The sequence below is a fragment of the Hemicordylus capensis genome, chromosome 2, assembly GCF_027244095.1.
Source record: "Hemicordylus capensis ecotype Gifberg chromosome 2, rHemCap1.1.pri, whole genome shotgun sequence".
NCBI lineage: Eukaryota > Metazoa > Chordata > Lepidosauria > Squamata > Cordylidae > Hemicordylus > Hemicordylus capensis.
In genome coordinates this window covers 414,515,109-414,538,119 of record NC_069658.1, presented here as the reverse complement: position 1 = coordinate 414,538,119, position 23,011 = coordinate 414,515,109, and the positions used below count along the sequence as shown (strand labels likewise).

Genomic DNA, 23,011 nt, shown 5'->3' with positions numbered 1-23,011 from the left:
GACCATGGTGATTCTCTTTATTTAGTAGGGGGAGAGTAACTGGCCCTATCAACCCCCAGCACAGGACCTCCAGTGACTGTTGCTGGTGTCTATCTTGTGTTTCTTTTTAGAATGTGAGCCCTTAGGAGAAAGGGAGCCATCTTATTTATTTATTATTTCTCTGTTTAAACCACCCTGAGCCATTTTTGGAAGGGCAGTATAGAAATCGAATTAATAATAATAATAATAATAATCCTCTCCCCGCCCCCAGCTGCCGGAGCGGCACCCCCTTGGCCACCTCCTCCAGGCTCCTCCAACCCCCATACAACGTTTCCCTCAGTCTTGAACTCTCGCAGCTTGTCGCAAGAGTTCCGCCACCAAATTCTGGGCAAGCATGGTCCCAAAAGAATTAAATATATAGATAGATACCACCTGATATGTGTAAGTTTATCTCTGCCCTCAACAATCAAGTCCTATATGCTCATGGGCCTCCTTGAGGTTGGTTAATATTTTAAATTTTATTTTTATTTTAATTTACAGATGTATATAATTACCTGGGGACACAATCTCTCCTGAATGTGTAGAATCCACTGCCTTAGTTTTGGGTGGCCCCCTTTTGCTTCCAAACTGATAAACACCCAGCCACTTGAGTTTGTTATGGGAGGGAATAAGACCAACTAGAGTTACAATTTTCATCATATAGGCTCTTGGCCTCAGTCCCACAAATGAAAATAGTTATACCAGAAGCATACCGTCATCTGCTGTCCAACATCAGTTGCTCAACAGACTCATTAGAAGTTAGTAATGTGTGCTGCCATCCTATTGGTCTTCCAGGCAATGCTGAGTAATTTAATGTCAGATGGTTGTGTGCTTCAGTGATGATGGTATCAAGAAGCCTGAAAGTTTCTCCACTGACCTTGTCTTATTTTAGCTGCAGAACACCATCTTGTAGTGCCGGTTAATAAAAGCGAAGAGCTTAGGTTGGCCAAATTGTGATAGGAAGGCTTGACAGGCTTATAGAATTCCACTTAAGTTGTCAGATGTTGGTCTCATGGGTTGACCCTGGCAGCCAACCCTACGAATGCTTGCAGAAGCTGCCACTGTGCCAGCACTTGCAGCAATGCAAGGTGGACAGTATCATCTTCTTGCTCAGTATCCTGTGATGTGTGAGCTGCAGGTCTTGGCAGTTTTTGAGCTATATACTGAGCTTTTTGTTGCGCTGTGGGTTCTATGTAAATAGATTTTGGTTGCAATGCTGTGAGATGCTACGTAAACTACTTTGGGAACTTTTGCTGAAAAGCAGTATATAAATATTCATCATCGTAGTAGTAGGATGCTTGGCTCTGTTGACATGCATATGGTAGTCTTTAGTGTTGTCCCACAACCTTCTACCCATATAGCATGTTGTCTTGTATCATTCATTTGTATTTATTATTATTATTATCATCAGCATTTTATATCCCACTCTTCCTCCAAGGAGCCCAGAGCAGTGTACTAAATAAGTTTCTCCTCACAACAACCCTGTGAAGTAGGTTAGGCTGAGAGAGAAGTGACTGGCCCAGAGTCACCCAGCAAGTATCATGGCTGAATGGGGATTTGAACTTGGGTCTCCCCAGTCCTAGTCCAGCACTCTAACCACTACACCACACTGGCTACACCACATTTTCAATAACTTACACTTCTCACAGTTTTTGAAAGTATAATTCAAGATTCTAGATGCTTTGGACAGGTGCAGTACCTTGATCTGTGACATTGTGTTCCTTCTATATTCAGAAGGTCATAAACCTGAACTCTCAGGAACAGGTCGGGAATATTTTGTGGAGACAACTCTGTTTTCCCTTGTTCTGGAGTTCATCAGAATGTACTGAGCTTGCGTGAGACAGGGCCGGATCGTGTGATACTAGTTTCCTGTTGCCAGGCGGTGCCATAGCCCCAGTTCCGGTCCTGTCTTGCTCTAGTTCACAGGTCTCAGAAAGAGCTCTTCAGCATTAGAGATTTTTGCAGATTAGTTTCTGTTTCTTGACTTGGCATTTTCCTTCTGTCTTCCCCCCCCCCCACCTCGATTGTACAAGGGTGGGGAGGGAACTGTTTATACTTATCTCTTACATTCCCAAATAGCCTTTTTTATTTCTAATTTGGCTAACTGGTGTTTCATTTCACTTTTGATTCACTTCACTTTGCTCCGCATGGAGCAATCTCAGGCTGGCAATTTTCTGTTTGGCTCCTTCTCAGAGGGAATGCAGACAAACTCTAGGGACAGAAGCCTGGTGTGGGACCCCCCCCCCATGGGCTAGGTCGCCCCCCCCTTGACCCCTTCCACAGTGGCAGAAGTCTCCTCCGCAGCTCCCAAAAGGCGGAGAAGAAAACAAAATATTATTCTGAGCCAGGCAAAGCCTCCAAAAAAGAAAAAACACAAGAAGCCAGACTCAGACATTCAGTTCAGTGAGCGCATTTTAATTCAGGCTGTTTGTCAGCCGAAAAATACCACACTGCCTCCCTGCTGTTCCTGCCAGCTACAAAACAATGCAGGATCACAACTACCACCCACTGGGGGCATTTCGAGGCTCAGACCCGGATAGACCAGTGATTATTGTGGCAGAGGGTAACCGGCTGGCCTGTGCATTTCCCCTGTGCCAATGGCGCCCTATCCCAACTAGGACAATTTCCACCACTCTTCCCATGGATTCTGCTGGTGGGGCCCCATCTCATGAGGAAGCAGTGGAGAAACCAGAAATGCCCCAAGATCTGCCTCCACAGTGGCAGCTGTTGTAAGTAACAATGTCCCTCCTTGGGCACCGACTATTTCCTTTACCACAGACGTTGTTGACTGGTTGAGGGATTTCATGTGAGGGAGTGCAAGGTATTATGCAACCCCTGCCCCTGTGGTACCACAGTTGGTTGCCCCTGCTCTTCCAACAGGGCCTCCTATCAGACCCAGATGTACCGCTGGGCAAATGTCTTCCTCCTCTCCTGACTCCAGCCCCAGGAGAGAGGCCATTCCACTTTAAGAATGGGGCCTTTTTATACCATTCTGGAGAAGGGACACTAGACGCAAAAGGAGGGTGTACCACACATCCTGCTCTGAAGATCAACCACTTCCACTTAAGCGCCTACAGACACAACCAATAGTCCCTATCCCTCCTGCGATACCCCTGGTGTTGCCCCCACTTGTACCTGTATTGTCTCCACCACTGCTGATACTACCACATCCATCTAGGAACCCAATCTTGTCAAGGTCAGATTCTGAATACTTTCTCACTCTCACCCTCTTAACCTGCTGGTGTCTGATAGGGAGGAAAGAGAGTTATCTGAGGAAGAGGTCACACAAGTACCCATCTCCTCCTGTCTATTCTCGTCCATGGATTTTGAAGTCCTTCTTGCTAAGAGTAAGAGGACTATTCATGATGTTGCTCCTATTGAGGAATCGCAGCCCTCAACAGAATTGGACCAAAGTGTCTTCCTTTCCTCCTCCTACTCCTTCTGCCATGCCCCTCCCCCATGTTTCATTAGGTTATGCTAGCAGAGAGGGAAAGACCTGTCTCTTCTAAACCAGTGGGTGTCTGCCCCAAGGAACATTACTCTCTTCCACAAGATGTTACATTGCTTCCAGTAGTTCCTTACGTTGACGCCCTTGTGGCACAACTCATAACTGGCTCTGTTCTGAAGCCTTAGGGGCAGGAACAACTCAAAATACCTGAGGATATGCGATCTACTCCTTAGAATAGCTCATGAGACATCTGCCATGGTCATCAAGGCAGCAACCATGAAATCAATCTTTGCCAGAGCATCAGTCCTTTGAGTGAAAGAAAGCGTGTATCCACACCATCTTTCCCTCACACTTGATAGCCATGTGGGTCACCAAGAGCACTTGCCGGGGTCCACTCCTCTTTGGGGCCAAGCAGTTTTTCTTCTTGTATTCTTGGATCAGTGCCCAATCTCCCAGCTTCAGGAAATGGCACGCCTCCTGGAGTGGTGGAGTATATGCTTCCTTGACCTGGGAGTGAATAGACTTTAAAACATTAGTTAAAGCAATACACTAAGTAACAATCTCGTGATCCAGTTGCGTCAGACTGTTCAGTAAGGGTTTAACTCTGGGCTCGGCCCCCACCTGCATAGGCCAACCCAGGACAGTCTCCTGAAGGGAGAGACCATGTTTACGGTTTGGAGTATTCCGTATGGAAGTGAGGATGTATGTCAGATCATCTGGCCATGACAATCCTGTATTGTGGACCACAGGGTGGATTTGATTTAAATCAAACTGATTTAAATTACGATTTAAATCAAGATTTAAATCACTAGCAGGGTGGATAAAAATCAAAAAAAATCAGATTTAAATCAAAAAAATCAGATTTAAATCAAAAATCTGATTTAAATAAAAAAAATGGATTTTTTTTATTTAAATCGGTTTTTTTTTTATTTTTATCCACCCTGCTAGTGATTTAAATCGTGATTTAAATCAGTTTGATTTAAATCAAATCCACCCTGGTGGACCACCTTAGCCAGCTTGGTTTTCAGATCAAAGGTCCTTCACTGAATGTATGATAAAGATGGTGGATGATAAGGGGCGTGGAAGGAGATCTTGATGTATAGAGCCTTGCAGGCCCGCGTGACCTGGCTAGTAAAGTGAGACCCTCTGTCGCAATCCAGTGGCATGGGCAGTTTATATCTTGGGATAATTTCTAGCCAGGGTGGATTTGATTTAAATCAAACTGATTTAAATCACTAGCAGAGTGGATAAAAATAAAAAAAATCCGATTTAAATCAAAAAAATCCGATTTAAATTTAAAAAAATCCAATTTTTTTGATTTAAATTGGATTTTTTTGGTTTTTATCCACCCTGCTAGTGATTTAAATTGTGATTTAAATCGTGATTTTAAATCAGTTTGATTTAAATCAAATCCACCCTGCTTCTAGCAGGCATAGGCTTCAGTCTATCCAAAGTAAACACAGTCCCAAACCAGCAGATGTTTGAACCCTTTTGCGGGAGGCAGGTCAACATAACCAATTTGCAAATTCAGGAAAGGCCCCCATTTGCACATGGGCGAGATGATTGCTTGGTCTTTTCAGGACGAACTGCACTGTGTTGCTGGCAAGTTGCACATGATTGGCAGACCTTCTTGGCCTCTGTAGCAGCCAGAATCTGTCCAAAGTACTCACAATAATGTTCGGGGTGCAGCAGGCCTACCGTCTGTTGAATGCCACATGCCCTCAGAGTGCTGAATACAGCCCAAAGCAAGCCATCAGTGATGTTCATCATCTGTAGCTGCTCTCTGGGATAGCAGAACCAGCCAAACCTGTTTTTCCTTCATCAATAGCCATCACGGCAGCTTGTAGAGTGTCCAAACTGGGGTGCCCTCTTGGTTAGGAAAGAGTCCTGTATCTTCCAACCAGACTCTGTAGTCCTGAAGCTTGACCCCACCTTCATTCCTAAGATTAACTCTTCCTTTCACTGCTCTCAGGATGTAGTACTACCCTCGTTCTGTCCGTCACCATCCCATTCTAGGGAAATGGTGTAGCACATCCTTGACCTCCACAGGGCTTTGCACATCTATCTGTCGCACCAGAGAATTCCACAAATCTGACTCTCTCTTCATTTCATTCCAATCCTCTTCACTAGGCTCCAAGGGTACTCCAGATGAATCAGGCCTTGCATCCTCCTGACTTATGAAACCCTTAATTTACCAGCCTCTACTGGAATTACGGCACATTCCACTCACAGTGCAGCTACCTCGGCGGCCTTTCTGGCACACACCTTTATAGTGGATATCTGTAAAGCAGCTACATTACTGTTACTCCCTTCATTTTGTTACTCCCTGTTACTCCCTTCATTTTGAATTACAAATAGTCTCTTTGTCTCACCCCAAGTGGCCTATGGCCGTCGGGTCTTACAACAGGTAGTCTAGACTATACATCCTTCCCACCCCTTTCCTCAGACTGCTTGGCCATGTCCCATTCTGATGAGCTCCAGCACAGGGGGGAAAGGAACATTGGACTTACCATGAAGGGGTTTTTTCCCCTGTGACTGGAGCTCATCAGGCCCATCCATGGATGTATATATGGTTTTTCTGGTTTGGGAAGTCTACCAGTTTTTGGGTGGAAAGAGGGTACTATAGTGTTAGTATATACCTCTATGTTCTCTTGTTCGTATTGTTCTGGTTGTTAACATGTTGCCTTCTTAGACTTTCTCTCGCTTTCTACATATGCCATGCAATATGCTACAGACCCAGAACTGGGGCTATGGCGCCTCCTGGCAACAGGAAACTAATATCACATAATCTGGCCCTGTCTCGAGCATGCTCAGTCCACAACCCATTCTGATGAGCTCCAGTTACAGGGGGAAAGATGCCTTCACGGTAAGTCCAATGTTCCTTTCTGACTACAGAAGAGTCCTGCACTTAAGTGGATCTCCCACTTCAGGGATTTGGACACAACACACAATCCCAAATGGAGCTATGCAATGGCCCAGCTAAATTCCTCTTCATTAAAACTTGTCAGACATTTCCCCCCTCAAAAATTACTGCTATTTCTTTCTTTCGCTAAGGAGTCTCTCTAATAGCATAATGCAGAGGTGGTGTGTGTGTGTTTAAAATAATTGGACTACTTCTGAAGATTTTTCTTACTCCCTAAATTTTGTCACTTGGGGAAAAAAAGCCCTTATTTCAAAAGTGAACTGAACTTCAAGGGCTTCTGAAGCCACTGTGCTCTACTTTTAGTGTGCTAATGTTCCTAATTCTCAGAGCCTTGAGGGGATTCTAGACACTGGCCCTGTTTCTCTCTTGCAGTATGTGAAATCTAGAAACTTCCCTAGATTCTGTGCTTAAATCCCATAGGAACATGAGTTTCTCATAATGTTGCTGTAATATTTTACTACAAAGTTCTGTCAGAAACCATGTGAACACACACAACTCAAAAAAAGAAATGTGACCTGCCTTCCATTTGCCTTCCCTGTGGACAAGGATTCCTCTCATCTCTTGACCAAAGTAGCATAACACTGTATACTTTTATTAACCTAAAAAAATTTGCTGCTTTGTGAAAGTTGCAAGCAACAAAGTTTCTTCCCCAATTGTGCTGCTCCAGGTATAGTTTATATGTACACTTTTTTGTTGTTTTTGGCTGTCGTTGCACTAAATATTGATTTAGATTTGTATACTATTATAGATTAGTATTGGATTAGATTTGCAGAGCAAACTGAAGTGGTGTTTGTTTATTGTATATCTCTTGTTATTACTGAAGACCAAAAAGTATATGATCAACAAAAAATGTGCTGACTTTCCTAATAGGATTGATGACTGAGTCTGTGCAGTGCTCCCTGTAACAGGGATTCCCAGATGTTGTGGACTACAACTTCTACAATCCCCAGCCAAAGGCCACTGCAGCGTAGGATCCTGGGAGTTGTAGTCCACAATTTCTGGGAATCCCTGTTACAGGGAACAGTTTCTGTGGTACTGTAAAGGCTAACACTTATTGCAGCATAAGCTTTCATCAGATGTATGAAATGTTATCCTCAATTGGGGTGTGTTGGGGGCGCGGGTGAGGGAGAGAGAGAATATATACACATGCATATGAGAAAAAAACATTGCAACACACAGTTATCCCTCTGGAAGCTCAGAGGATTTCTCCAGCTGTGACAGGCAAAATAATCTCTTTCTTTATCAATTGGGATCTTGATTAAACCTAGACCCTGGAGGGAGGGGACCTGTGAAGAGAGCATAGAGAAGAGGCTCCATGAAATACGGTAGCTTTGAAAGCAATAGTGCAGCTGTTGATACTGCTGACATAAAATGATCGAATTTTGGAGTTGGAGGGAGCTCAGAGATCTTATAGTCTAGCTCCCTGCCCAATACAGGAAACTGCTATAGCATCTCAGACAGATGGTTCTCCAGCCACTGCTTGAAACCCTCCAGCAAGAGAGAGCCCACCATGTCACAAGGCAAACTGTTCTACTGTTGACAGCTTTCACAGTTAGGAAATTCTTTCTGATGTCTAGCCTGGATCTGCTTCCTTGTGTCTTCAACCCATTAGTTCTAGTCCTGCCCTCAGGAGCAACAGAGAATGTCTGCTCCTCCTTCTATGTGGCAGCCCTTCCATGATTGAAAGATAGTCTCCCCTTAGTCTTCTCTTCTCCAGGCTAAACATAGCCAGCTCTTTCCATCGTTCCTCATAGGACTTGGTTGCCCGGCTCCTCCCCATCTCTGTTGCCCTCCTGTATTCCAGTCATCCATATCGTCACAAGGGTGTGGAGAACTCTTTGGTAGCTACACTGGTCGCTGTCATCCCTTTCCCCCGCTATGATGCAATGCCCTTGTGCAGCCCTAGTTTTATCTAGTGATAACAACAGCAAGAAAGATGGTGGTTGCCAGCAAGTTATTTAAGAGCACCTCAAGCCACTTCTGCCACTAAGGTAAGGCCCCGCAAGGATTTGGGGGAAGGAGGTTTACCTTGGTATAAGTGGCCTGGAACACTCTTTGGCCATCTGCATTGGAGACCTGCATTTTTCTTTACCTATAGTCCAGGGATGCAAAGGCATGAACATTTCATTACAGGTTTTTTTAAAAAATGGCAACCACACTGAAGCCCTCATGAACCTGGCACTGCTTTCATCCACTCTGATCTGGAATATTTACACAGCATTTTGACTCCAAGCCGGTGTGCTTTATTCAGGGCAACTTGCATTCCATGGAAGCTTTTTACAATGTTGTCTGCTATAAGGAGCTTCCTAAAGTACATACTTCACATAATGCATAATTAAGCCAAGGAATTAATTGCCACCTAATTTCACTGAAGTAAGTGTGTGTGTGTGTGTGTGTGTGTGTGTGAGAGAGAGAGAGAGAGAGAGAGAGAGAGAGAGAGAGAGAGAGAGAGAGAGAGAGAGACTAGATTCCTTCTATTTAGAAAGTACTTGTAAGTTTAAAAAACAAATGCAGCATCCTGTAGTTGGTTTTCTGAAAAAAATAGTGATATGATGTGCAGCACGAGGTTGGAATTGCCATGTAAATAGTGATCTTCAGGTTCGGGGCTAGTCTTGTTCAAACAATGATAGCTTAATTTTATAGTTCTGATCCATTTGCAGGAATTCTGTCTACACGGTGGACAGGTCTCAAAGACTGCTTGACTTTGCTATTCTAGGCTTCTAAACAGCCATTTACCTGGCTGCCTGCAACAGCCCAAACGTGCTTCCCAGTAACTAAGCAGAGGGGTTGCATAAGCTGAAAGAGGGTTTCTTCTTTCCTTCTATTGTAGCAGGGCCAGTTCCATTTAAACCTGTGGTTCAGAAAATAGAAGGTGTACTAAGTAGTGCATGGAGTGTGTTCTTCCTTGGCCCCTCTCCTCAGCTGCTTTATGGAGTTATTATTGCATATGGAGGCTACTGTAAAGCCTCCCTCACAGCAGCTTTGCCATGTGGAGAGCCAATTGTACTCACACCAGCCCTAGGATTAATAGCAGCTTGAGTGAGGAGTGCCTTTGGTGCCCCTCATGGTTTGTTTATCAGTGTTGTGTGTCCCCCCCCCCACCCCCGCTCAACAGTATGGTCAAAAAACAGTGAGCCACCAAGCTCAGCTTGGCACTCCGTTCAGATAAGCACCATAGGCGACCAACCAACTTATCCACCCCTAAGGCCAGCCCTGACTGAAACCATACACTCCAGTCTCTCAACCTTCTCTTTCAGGTTTCTCTGCTCCTTCAGCAACCTCAACCTTCTTGATGAATTGTCTACCCTGTTGTCTTCATTGAATCTTCATTCTTTTCTGACTCATGGTTGTCATTTTCTCTGTCACTATCTCTTCTCTCCACCACATCTGTCTCTCTCCTCTGCCTCCTTCCTTATCACTTTCAAACATGCCACTGTCTCTCTTTCTCAAAATGCATCCCTCAGCCTCCCTCTCCAATTACTGCCCAGTCTCACTTCTGCCCTCTGCCTCCAAACTCCTGGACTATGTCTCTTACTCCCACAGGGTGGATTGATTTAAATCACTAAATCACAAAGAAAAAAAGTCACTTTACATCACTGATTTAAATAAAGTTTCCCGCTAATACTTCACATATTTCTTAAACAGTACAAATCTGATCACTAAAATACTTTAATTTACAACTGAGTAGAGCATTAGAACATCTAGGAGGCTGCACTTTCTGTAATTTTTTAAGATAATTTGATTTTTTACTGATTTAGAAAATAGTATACAATACTTGGTGTTTTTTTAATGTAATGGATACTCTTACTCGTTACCTGTGTCAAGTTGCCCTGCAGCTCTTTGTTGCACTGTTTATAGACATGCTTTCTTTTTTTACCCAGGGAAGGCAGATCTTCAAAATATTCTTGTATGCCCAGAAGCTATGACAGTTTTTCAGTGGCAAAATGTGGGGTAATGAGGAAGCTGTGTGCTGAATAATGGCTTCCTTTTCTTCCCCACTGTGTTTCTACTTCATCCCCTTTCCTATATTTTGTGTCCGTCTTAACTCCTCTGCCTTGGCCCAACCCCAATACAAAACCCACCTTACTATCCTGCCTGTATCTTTGCTCATGAAAAACAGGCTTAGAAACAGAAATGAAAAGCCCAGAAATTTCCAAAGCAAGAGCTGATATTGCTGGGCACTGCTGGGAAAACTGAAGCAATTTTTATGAGATGAAACTGAAATGAATGCCCATGTTTGATTGGCAGGTAACTCAATGTATGTTATAGTCATTAATTCCCCTTTGAAATTGTGTTGGTGTAGCATGTTTTTGTTGAGATTTAATTTTAACCATGTTTGGTCTTTATCTGCTAATTTTAAAAAGTATAAATAATACACTAAATTTCCAACAAGATTTAAATTTAAATCTCCCTGATTTAAATAAAAAACAATCTTTAATTTTTAAAGCAAAATGTCAATCTTTATCTACCCTGTATTCCTATTGTCTCACCTTTCCCTCCAGTTCTGCTCTTGACTTCCTGAGGAAGAGTCCTTTCTCTCTCTCTCTCTCTCTCTCTCTCCCTCTCCCTCTCTCTCCCCCTCCCTCCCTCTCTCTCTCCCTCCTTTTACACTTTGCGTCTCCTTCTCCATTGACAATGTGACCATCTGCCCTGTTGAACAAGTGCAAAGCCTTGGTTTTATTTTTATTTTTTTGCATTTTAATTTTAATTTTTGTTTTTACAATATCTTAACAATCAAATTACATTTAATTAAGTAAATATTGACTTCCTGCTCAGCAATCTGCATGGTTCATATTAGCTCTACAAATCTACCATTGCTATAATGATTCAAAACACATATAGTCCACATTGCAAACTCGATTTTACCCTACCCAACCAGCTGTTATTACTAAATTTCAAACCCTGCTGAAAGGTCCATATTTGAAAAATAGTTCTTTAAATAAAGTAAGAATGGCTCCCAATCTTCTTTAAAACATTCCAAGTTTTCATCCCTTATGAGTGCTGTAAGTTTTGCCATCTCAGCGTATTCCAAAATTTTTATCAACCAATCTTCTTTTGAGGGCATTTTATTATCTTTCCATTTCTGCGGCCTTGGTTTTATTTTTGACTCTCTCTTATTCCACATGTTCAGTCTGCTGCCCAACAGTGTCAATTATTGTGGGGTATGTGCTCCACTTACTGTCTTTTGAACCCTAAAAAGGTTTTAATTTATGTTCTTTGTTAGATAATGCCTTGGTACCCATTCCCCACTGTAACTAAGCTTAAGTATGTGTAACTAGAACAATTGCATATTCTTTCCCAGCTTAACCAAACTAGTTTCCCACGACTTCCCTCTAATGTATCCCTTGTGAGCATATCTGAACTGTAAACTTAACAGAGCCAGTGTGGTGTAGTGGTTAGTGTTGGACTAGGACCAAGGAGACCTGAGTTCAAATCCCCATTCAGCCATGAAACTCACTGGGTGACTCTGGGCCAGTCACATATCTGTCAGCCTAACCTACCTTACAGGGTTACTGTGAGGACAAACATAACCATATACTCTGGGATCCTTGGAGGAAGAGCGGGATAATAATTGTAAAAATTAAAAATTAAATGAAAACCTCTCGAGAGGGAGGGATGCCCTCATTTCTTGTAATGTGCTTTGAACATGGATAACACTATATAAATAATAATAATAATAATATAATCCTGCAGTGTGGGGAATGGTAGTGCTTGGCTCACCTTTTGACCAGAGGACAACTGGCTTTCCTTACAGTTAGAGATGGAAGGTTTCTATATATGTGTGCATAGGCGGAAGCTATGATCTCCTTTAGTTACCTGTTTTACTTACCCTTCTACTCCTATAGTTAAAAATTGCATCTCTTTATCTAACAAAAAACCCCTATCTACTGTTCAAGGCCACTTTTCTTTTGTCCTATTCACAATTGCAGTAGAAAATGGATTTTTCTTCCAGGTTTGGAAGCTATTCCACCATCCGTGTCCCCCGCTGCATTTAGAAATAAGTGCATCCCTTGACTTTTCTCCAGAGATCTTGCATTCTCCCCTCCCCTTCATAATTACTATGCAAACTGTTTTTATTAATCTCTGTGTGCCATATTTTGAACACTTAAGCATAGGGTTAAATGGTCCCCCCCTTTGTGTTCTACAAGCAAGCTGCACCCATAGTTTCGCTTGCAGATCTCATTCATCTCGGCAAATTATTGCTCTTAATTATTTTTTCTCAGTGAGTTTTTGTTTTTTAACTTACCAGCAGGCACTTAGAAGGAGAATTCAAGATTGTAAAACTTATAGCGATTTGTGCTTATTTGTGTTTTTTAAACATCATATAATTGGGAGGGAGAAGGAGTCGAAAGGTATAAAATGTTCATTAACTCAATGGGGTGCTGAGTAGCAAGATATATACAATAGGTTCTGCTGTTGTTGTAGAGAGGATGTTTGGAAATGCCTGTTTTCAAGGCTGCTCTGTGATGTTTTTGGTCTCATTGCCCAAAGAATTATTCCCTTTCATTGATAAAATGAAGCTGCACTTCTGCATTTGGAACTCTGTATACCATACCTGCTTGCTGTGCCTTCTGTACACCAGCATCGGCTTTCAGCTCTAACTCGACTCAAGGAGCAGATGACAGCAGAGAATCAGTTTGGTTGAAAATGAATTGCATGGACAGTTGCTACTCTACCTTGCCACTGAAGGATTCAAAATTAGCAGTGGCCTGTGGCCACTTGTGTTCTAGACCAATGAAGTCTGAATCGGGTCTTGCCTCGTCCGATGCAAGACCGACAGCTGCTCCTTCCTTGCGACACTTTGAAGCTGTGTGAGCTTCTGTCTTGTGAACTAACACCGTTTGACAGCCTTCCTCCTTGTATAAAGGGCAGCTGAACACAAATGCAGAGACAATGGCAGAAAAACCTGCTGGAACTTTACTGTATTGACCCTGCTATATGAGCATTATTAGTCAATATTTCTGTCCAAGCTTTTCTTTCCAGCCGGGATGTATATGTGTGCATGCATCAAAAGTAGCAAACTGTAGTCTGGAAGATTTATACTTCCAGATTACCTGCACTACATGCTTCTATAGTCAAGCTAGAATTTTTTCTTCTACTTTTCTTGTAAAACATGAGGGCGATTATTGGGTGTGTGTGTGGGGGGTTGCTAATAACAATAAAAAGATTAGTTTTGTTGTAATGTTAACAATTGCATTGCTATTGTGGTTTCAGTCCTGCTTGTTTTGAGTTAGTATAGCTGAAAAGGTTTGGTTAATTCTGATATTTTAGGATGAGCATGTTCATTGTGCAACAGAAGGAGTTGAGAAAGCACTGGGAAAGGCTTCTGCTTTGTCTTTTGTCTGCTGTTCTGACAGACCTCTGTCTCTCTTTCAGAGTTTCTTAAAGATGGACATAGAGGACTGCAATGGACGCTCTTACATATCAGGTATGTTCTTATTTTGCCTTTTTCGAGTCTTGATTTATATTTTAATATGTTGTTTTGTCTGCGTTCCCACCATGATCTATATAGGCAGCATGGGGCACACTGAACTTCTTGTAGGCTGGAACATCATTCAACATGGTTAAGGGACTGAGGCACCACTCGGCTTCCTCCAACAGCTCCCTGACGTTGCCCTGTCTTCTGAGAGAGAGGTACCCTCAGGGAACTGGCTTCTGCACCTGCTGCCTGCTTCAAGATCTAAAGAGTGGAGAAAATAAATCGTTCTCTCTTTGCCCATCCTTAGCAAGCAGTAACTGCTCCAGGGGCTGGCTGGAGTGCCATCACCCTAGGGAGTTCAGCAGCCAAGTTTTGTTCTGGTCAGCTGTGCAGTGACCTGATGATTCACAACTGTACCCACATTCGCCTAAGGTTTTGAGCTGAATGTGGGAAGCGGGGGAAGAGGCCATGCCCTGCCAGGTTACTGCACTATTGATCTTGTGGGGCACAGTCTTCTCTCCCTGACTGCAGTTGAACTGAAACAGCTCTCCAAGGTCAGCGCAGCTGGAGAGGGAGGACCATGTCTGCTCTGCTGCTGTTCAGTGACCTGGTGGGATGCTGTGTCAAGAGAAGATGGTAGGGAAAAGGCTGGAGCTTTGCCTGCCTATTTGCCAGATTTAGTGAATGTTTCACTAGTATAATTGAATCTTGCATAATGGTTAGAACTGAAATTCGTAGCAATGAAGTTCTTGTTTCTCTGCTGCTGGATGAGGACATCTCCATGGGTTAACCTTCCCACATGCTTCAGAGGGCAGGACTTAATTTAATTAACTTTTATAAGCCCAGGGAAGGGTAACCCCTTCCAGTTCTGCCTTCACTCCAGAGACAGTCTCCAGCTAGCAGCCAAATCTTTTCTCTTCAGCGTTTTTCCTCCTCACTCTTTCCAGTTAGTTACTTACTGTTCATTTTGGTTTCCTAGCCACCATTTCTCTGACCTTTCTTTCTTTTTAAAATCCCCATTACTTTTCTTCCCTTTTCCCTACTGTCCTTTCATGAGGGGGAAACTGAGGCACATTCTTGTGCCAAAAGGCAAAAAGTAGAATCCTCTGTTCCCCCATTTAGGTAAGATGGGCTCAACCACTCACATGAGGGAGACACGCCAATGATCTTCAAGTCCTTACCAGTGCCATTGCTGGGAGGAGGTGGCAAAGAAGGCCGTGACCTTCTAGAAGGGTCACCAGGGTTCAGAAAGCATAAACATAGCTATCTGCTGGCATAAGGCGGGGGCGGTCTACCAAAGGATCCCGCTGCCACTCAGCCGGAGGAGCTTGCAGGCCCTGCACACCCTCAAGGCCTGACCGAACTGCTAGGGCCTCCTGTGTAGCCTTCCAAGCGGCCACACCACGATCAGATGTTTGCAACAGCTGGGCCTAGCAGTCCTCTTACCAAGCCTGTGGGGCTGATTGAGAATCCCCCCATACAACCATCGCAGTTTTTGGAGGGGCAGGAGGGAGTGCTCCGAGTGGGCCCATCCCATCCCCAAGAGAGAACAAGCCACCAGCAAGTCCAAAAGCACCCCATGGATGAGGAGAATGATCGTAGGTCCATCTCTCCCTGCACAGCCTGCCTGGACTGGGCCAACCTTGCCTCCGAACGCACCAGAGCAACCACAGGAACTGGTGAGACCAGGACCATTGTGCTCCCCACACCCACAAAGCCAGATCACACTCCTCCAGCCTCTGCCCCTGTGCTACCTCCTGAAAACCCAGAAAGTTAGCAAAATTGGTTTCAGAATGCAATTGCTAAGTCAATGCAACAGCGCCACCATCATATATCTGAGAAGGACTATAGTGACTGTTTCCTCTCCTTCATCTTTGTCTTCCTCATCAGAAGAGACTCCCAAAAAATCTAAGTCCAAGGAAAAAAATAGTTATTAAAAGGCCCAGAGGCCTTACAGATCCAAAAAGTCAAAGAAGCATGACAAGGTTAAGGCCTTGCCATCCCATTCTTCAGCCATTTCAGTATATGATTTGCCTGGCCATGAAATTAACCCTTCTAACCTGGGACCTATTGACAATACTGAAAGTCCCGTAGAGGTACCAGATAACCCTGACTTGGACCCAGAATTCCAAAGACGGTGAATAGTCAGATGACCACAATACTGAATTATTCTCTAATCCTAGATGTTTGTTTATCCCTGAGGGTTTTTCACACCTTTTTCACAAGGCTATAACTACACTGAGCCTAAAACATTCTTCCCAGACAGAACAACCGGTTCCTTCCAGGGAAAGCTTGCTTTTTCCTACCCCAAAGCCACAAGAACTACTTTTTCCGTTCCCAGATTCTTTTATGGAGATGGTGAAACAAGAGAGGCAAACACCAGCAGCGCATAGGAAGCCGGTACAGCTGGTGAACAAGTGGTCTCACGCAGCCGGCATCTGAAATGCTCCAGGTGCCCCCCACTGATGCGCCAGTAGCAGCTTTACTTTCAGGTGCAATATTCCCTCAAGATGGAGACAGTGCACTCAGGGACCTTCAATGAAAAGAAAATTGAGGCTAATATTAAGAAAGGGCATGAGGCAGCTTCACTGGCTATTGGTTCATTCTCAGCAGCTTCTATCATGGCTAGGGCATCACTGCTCTGAGTTGGATGAGTTATTCCAGTCTCCCCCTGTAGACATTACTCGCCAGAGACAGACTTTACTAAAAATTCAGAAGGCACAGACCTTTATAGCTGATGCCATGCTGGATTCCATTTGCTTTGCAGCACGTTCTACTGTCTCCATGGTGGTTGCCAGATGCTCGCTGTGGCTCAATACTGGCAAGTAGACCCTGCCTCACACACTAATCTGGCAGCAGTTACACACACCACTACTAAGCTTTTCAGTAACAAGGCTCTTCAGGAGGCTCTTATAGAAGCTAAGCACAAAAAGAAGGCCTTCCTTTTGCTCCTCGCAGGGATGACTGGAGGCCCCCGTGCAAGCTTTTTCAGTTCTTTCATCCTTCTTGTTCCTCCTTCAGACCAAGAGGCAAGGATAACAGGCCACAAAGTTCCTTTTGGAACAAACAGCGAACTGCCACTAGAACACACAACCAACCCAGACAAGCCTTCAGGTCACAAGCCAAGATCATCTTCTTGACTCGACACAACTGGGTGTGGGAGGCCGCTTAGCTCACTTTCCACGCCTGGGAGTCCAACTCTTCAGACAACTGGATCTTAAACACCATACAATATGGCTACAAAATAGTTATCTGCCCCCCACCATGACTTTCTCCCAACGCCACAGTCAAATTCATCTACCAAACACACAGATTATGTGCAATTCATCATCTGATTTCAATAGAAGCCATCGAACCACTCACCAAAGGGGAAAGGGCATCTATCTATCTATCTATCTATCTATCTATATTCTCTCTGTTTGTTTGTTTGTTTGTTTGTTTGTTTAACTAAGATGGTCCATGCATGGATGAAGGGGAATGCATCAGGGGAAAACTTGTGAGAACCTTTGAACTCTTGCAAGGAACTCTCACGGAGAGGCAGGGGGAGCAGCAAACTGGCCCAGAAGGTTGTGGGGCGGGTGGCAAGGGGGCGGCGATGAGTGCGACAGAGGGAGAAGCAAGCGAGAGGTGGAGGGAGACCTTGAGGGAGAGCAAGTTGGCCCAGAGGTTGCCGCGTGGGTGGCGAGGGGGCGGCGAGTGAGACGGAGGCAGGAGGGAGACCCAAGGGAGAGCAAACTGGCCGAGAAGGTTGCTGGGCGGGCGGTGTGGGGGCGGCGGGCCTGTGCCCAGCGGGGAAGGAAAGTGCTGTTGGGCTGGCAAGCCACAAAGCCACGCCGCTGAGAGGAGCCTGGCTGGGCGGGTGGCGGAGCTGCACCATGCCAGGTGGGGAAGGAAAGTGCTCCCGGTGGATGGGGAGGGAAAGGTGAGAGAAGGCAGGTGGCGTCAGGGGAAGGAAAGCGTGGCGACAAACTAGCGGCGCAGATGCTATGCACTGGGTCTGCTAGTTTATTTTATTTACTGTGCCCAAAAAAGACAGTTCACGATGAGCAGTATTAGACCTACAATTGCTGAACAGGTTTGTCAGGTTCCAGAAGTTCTGGATAGGGACCCTTTGCTCCATAGCAGAAGTTCTGCAACACTCAGACTTCATGGCATTGGTGGATCTCAAGGAGGTGAACCTGCGTATATCCATACATCCAGTGAGTTGCCCACTTCTGCGCTTCAGATACACAGGTCAACATTTTCAGTAAAGGGCACTGCTGTTCGGGTTCTTTTTGGCTCCGAGGATATTTACAAGGTCCTCACACAAAAAGAATAGTCACCTCATGCCATCCACAAGCCAACATCACCTAGGGGTTATAATAGACAACTCAAGAGACTGCCTGATCCTATCTCCAGAATGCATCAAGACACTCACAGCACTCCTACAACACATCTCACTCTCCCAAACGGTGCCTCTTTTGATATTGGCAAAACTTTGGGGCCTCATGGTGTGGCATCCATGGAAGCAGTACATTGGGCATGTTTCCACTTCTGTCCTCTTGAATGGTTTCTTCTACCCTACCAGAACCAAATAGCGCAGCACCAGACAATCAAGGTCAGACTCAGCCCACAAGTCTTACATTCATTCTGGTGGTAGAATCAACAATCGTGACTCTTTCACTAGACAAGACCTGCCTGGCCTCGCCAAAGATCATAATCCCTACCTATTCCAGTTTGTCAGGATTGGGGGCACACTGCCTATACCGCTCTGCCCAAGGACGATGGCCCGATGAGAAGAGTCACAGCATCAATTGGCTGGAGCTCAGAGCTATCCAACTGGCTCTAATCACCTTCCAACCATTTATCCAAATCGGCCATGTCTTGGTTTGCACAATGTCCCAGCCATAGCTCATGTGAACTGTCAAGGGGGCATGAGGTCAGGCTATCTAAACCTAGAGGCGGTCCTGCTTCTACAATGGGCAAAGTGACACCTGGCATCCCAGATATGGCTCCTCAGGGCCCAGGTGATTCTAGTGGCCCCCTATAGGCCACGTCACCCATGGTTTGCAGACATTCTATACCTGGCAGTCAAAGACCATGGTTCTTTCTGATAACCCCGGACCTACTTCAGAAGTGTCCAATTTTACAGCATGACTCAGTGCTGGTGTAGACATTGTAGACTGTCAGCTGAGTGCTACGGGCTGCCGGAGTTATTGCTATTCCTACAGGATGGGTTGGATAGGGGCCTGAGACCCAACACCTTGAAATGGCAAGCGGCGGTGTTGGCACCTCTGTCTACCTCTAAGAAGAGCCTTTCATCTCACCTGCACCTCAAGCAATTCCTTAAAGGGGCTGCACTAAAATCACCACCAGTTGTCCATAAGTTCCCCTCCTGGGACTTGCATAAAGTGTTACGTGTACTTCATGCTCTGCCTTTCGGACCCATGCTTTCCATATCCTTCCACCTCCTTTAGTTGAAACTAGCCTTCTTAGTGGCCATCACCTTGGCCAGAAAAGTGTCTGAGTTAAGAGCTGGATCAGCAAACTCAAACCTTTGCATTTTTTTTCTCTAGAGTTGGTCTGGCTTATTCCCGACCGATCATTCCTACCCAAAGTTCCATCGATATTTTCACTGCTCGCAAGATATCCTTCTACCGTCTTTCTGTCTCAAACCTGTGCATGGCTTGGAAAAACAATTGAATAAACTGGATGTACAGCACTGCCTGAAGATATCTCTCGATTGCACTGCGTCATTCAGAACCACAGATGCCCTCTTAATCTCTTTCCTTCCAGCCTTCATGGGAAAGAGAGTGTCGGTGCCTACTATTGTTCACTGGATAGAGGCATGCATTGCATTAGCATATGAGGTGCAGAGTCTTCTCCCTCCTCTCAAGATCTTGGTGCATTCTACTAGATTGGCAACTACCTCTGCTGCTTTTTCTACTAATGCACTGCTGGAGGAAATATGCAGAGCAACAACATGGTCCTCTCCATCTATCTTCACTAGGCACTATAAGCTCAATCTGCATCGCTTCTCTCAAGCAGCATTTGGTAAACGGTCCTGCAACATGTTCTTCCACCCCAGTAAATGCTGACGCTCCCACCTGAGGCATCTAAGCTGTGGCATGTCCCACAGAGATGTCCTCATCCAGCAGCAGAGAAAAGAGCATTGGTTATTCACCATGGAGGCTTCTTCTGGCTGCTGAATTTGAGGGCATCTCAACCCGCCTGTCTGGGCATCTGCTTCTGCTGGTCTGCATTTTTTTCCTCATTCCTTCTAGAAATATAGGAAGCTGCCATATACTGAGTCTCAGACGACTGGTCCATCTAGCTCAGTATTGTCTACACAGACTGGCAGCATCTTCTCCAAGGTTATAAGCAGGAATCTCTCTCAGTGCTATCTTGGAGATGCTGCCAAGGAGGGAACCTGGAACCTCGATGCTCTTCCCAGAGTGGCTACATCCCCTAAGGGGAATATCTTACAGTGCTCACACTTCTAGTCTTCCTTTCATATGCTACCAGGGCGGATCCTGCTTAGCTAAGGGGGCAAGTCATGCTTGCTACCACAAGACCAGCTCTCCTCCCAATGTCTTGGCTGTTCAGAACTGGGAGGGGTTACCCTTCCCTGGGCTTATAAAGCCGCTAGCTAATTAAATTAAGTCATGCCTTCTGGAGCACATGGGAAGGTTAACTCATGGAGATGTCCTGAAATCCAGCAGCAAGAAGAAGCCTTCATGGTGAGTAACCAGTGCTCCTTTCTAGACAGCAATATTGTCCGATAAAGTATGAATGTATTCTTAGAAGTTTGAGGATATACAATTCTCCAAGTATTTAGAACAAATCTTTGTGAAACAGACTACCCTTCTACTACCTGAGTGATACGAGTAGTTTTTGCTGAGCATTGTTGTCCACATCCCTCTAGTATAGCGTGAGCGGATACGATCTCCTGCTCATTGACTGACTGTTTTTTTCTGTTATGGGCTAATCTGTTAAACAGAAGCCAAGGAAGAATTTGGCTGTTTCTACAGTCAAAATATTTGGCTTCTTCAATGTGATGGATACTCTGTAAATAACAGGTGTAACTGGAATGGCTTCTTCAGTTGAGAAATACATAAGGCAGTTGGGTGCTTCTGCCTTATTTAGAACATGTACCTGGCTGGATTTTATCTTGTTGTTGATCAGTCTTCAAGATGCAATGTGGGACTATGGTTAAGTTTGAAATGATGAGAGCTACTACTACCCAACAGTGCAGTATCTGGAGTGCATTAATTGATGATGTGCTGCAGATTTTATTAGCCATATTAACTACAAACTGTAGAAACTTAAAGACGTTGTTCAAATATGAAGCATTATCGTATGAGTGGATTAGATCACTTCTCCTGCAGCTTGATCCATGTAGATCTGCTTTAAAGTCAATCCCACCAATTTCAATGGGATGTGTGTCCAACCAAGAGTGCAGCCCAGGACATGAATGTAAAGAAAGTAGAACAGAGATGTGTTGGACCAATGATTGAACAGGTCTTCCAACAAACCCTTCCAAAAAGAATGGATTGCGTTAGGCACTGGTGCAAAAACTCTCTGATTCCGAGGAAAAAAGAGAGAATGAGAACCTGCATAAGTAGAAGTTAGTGTATAATCTTATTTTGTTGGCTGTTTCTCTTTGGTAGAACAGCATAGAGACCTTGCTGGACAGAGAAAAAGCACAACAGTGGAGTAATTATGAATCAAAGAAAATGAGGTAATAAAACCTACTTGCACATAAAAATGCATTGATGTAAATATATTGATTGAGTTGAACTTGAAAGGGGCTGCTGAAATTAATAAGCTGTATTCAGAGTTCCACTAAGTTGGTAGAAAATTTTTTTATTAGTAAGAATGTGCACCTACCTAATAAAAGTGGCCTTCTAGCTTATAGTCAGGTCTGTGGACTCTAATGAAGAAAAAAAGACTTCAGGACATATGTTGTCCCAGATAAAGTGGACTGGTAAAGTTGCAGGGAAGCCCAACAGATGTGAAAAATGGAGGCTGGGTCTGATGGGATCAGGATTGAACACTTTTTTGACCAGAATAGACAGCCTATGAAGGAACAGTAAACACAATCTTATTTTGCAGCTATTCAAAATATACAGCAGAGCTGGAGACCATGCAATAATGTCTTGGAGTTTGGGGAATATATATTTAGCATACCCCTGCTAACTGGGCAGAGAGCCACCTTTTACCGTGGTGATTCTCTTTGTTTAGCAGGGGGAGCGTAACTGGCCCTATCCACACCCAGCACAGTACCTCCAGTGACTGTTGCTGGTGTCTATCTTGTTTTTTATTTTTAGAATGTGAGCCCTTTGGGGACAGGGAGCTATCTTATTTGTTTGTTATTTCTCTGTGTAAACCGCCCTGAGCCATTTTTGGAAGGGCGGTATAGAAATCAAATTAATAATAATAACAATAATTAATAATACATCTTTAAAACTAGTCACTATCAAGAGAAGTTGCCACTTAGTGGCGCAGTGAAGAAATAACTTGATTAGCAAGCCAGAGGTTGCCAGTTCGAATCCCCACTGGTATGTTTCCCAGACTGTGGGGAAACAGCTATATTGGGCAGTGGTGATATAGGAAGATGCTGAAAGGCATCGTCTCATATTGTGTGGGAGATGGCAGTGGTAAACTCCTCCTGTATTCTGCCAAAGACAGCCACACGGCTCTGTGGTCACCAGGAGTCGAAACTGACTCGACGGCACACTTTCTCAAGAGAAAGTACATGTAATGAGACTATGGTTTAACAACATACTTTTGTTCAAGTATCTAAAGGTTGCCAAGCTGGAGGTGTAGGCAATCTGCTCTCTGTAGGCCACAGGTAACAGTAATCAGTAGGATATGGCTAGCAACTTGCTGCATCAAATGCATAATTGTATGTGGCTGTCTTGCAAAATGCTGATTAGCCTTTCATTCTTTAATGCTGCAAAATTCTCCAGACCAGTGAAGGTCAAACTTATAATACTCCTCAGGAGGACAGATTTTGATAAAGAGGCCTGCTGGGGATCAGATTCTGGGAACAAGATGTTAAGTACTAATTGTTTTGGACAAATCAAGGTTTAGCCATTGATTGCTTTGAACCTAGGGGGCTGTGGGAACATCATGTTATGTTAATAAAACTGAAAAGTATGGGGAACTCTATTGGCTTAAATGTAGGAAGAGGTACTTGTTTGTTCTAGACTTTATAATG

At 44.3% G+C, this 23,011-nt stretch overlaps 1 protein-coding gene across 11 annotated transcripts in view; it reads left to right on the top strand.

Annotated features, from left to right (window-relative positions):
* The window catches only part of IKZF4 (IKAROS family zinc finger 4), a 102,983-nt gene that overhangs the window by 29,323 nt on the left and 50,649 nt on the right, over positions 1-23,011 (top strand). For 3 of the 11 annotated variants that reach the window (XM_053300053.1, XM_053300054.1, XM_053300055.1), the window contains exons 2-3: positions 13,767-13,818; positions 21,459-21,529. In XM_053300053.1, coding sequence (XP_053156028.1) covers positions 13,798-13,818; positions 21,459-21,529 — 92 coding nt within the window. In that variant the 5' untranslated portion in view covers positions 13,767-13,797. Of the gene's footprint in view, positions 1-13,762; positions 13,819-21,458; positions 21,530-23,011 lie in introns of those variants that run through there. The other 8 variants (XM_053300057.1, XM_053300063.1, XM_053300056.1 and 5 more) reach the window with 4 other exon arrangements.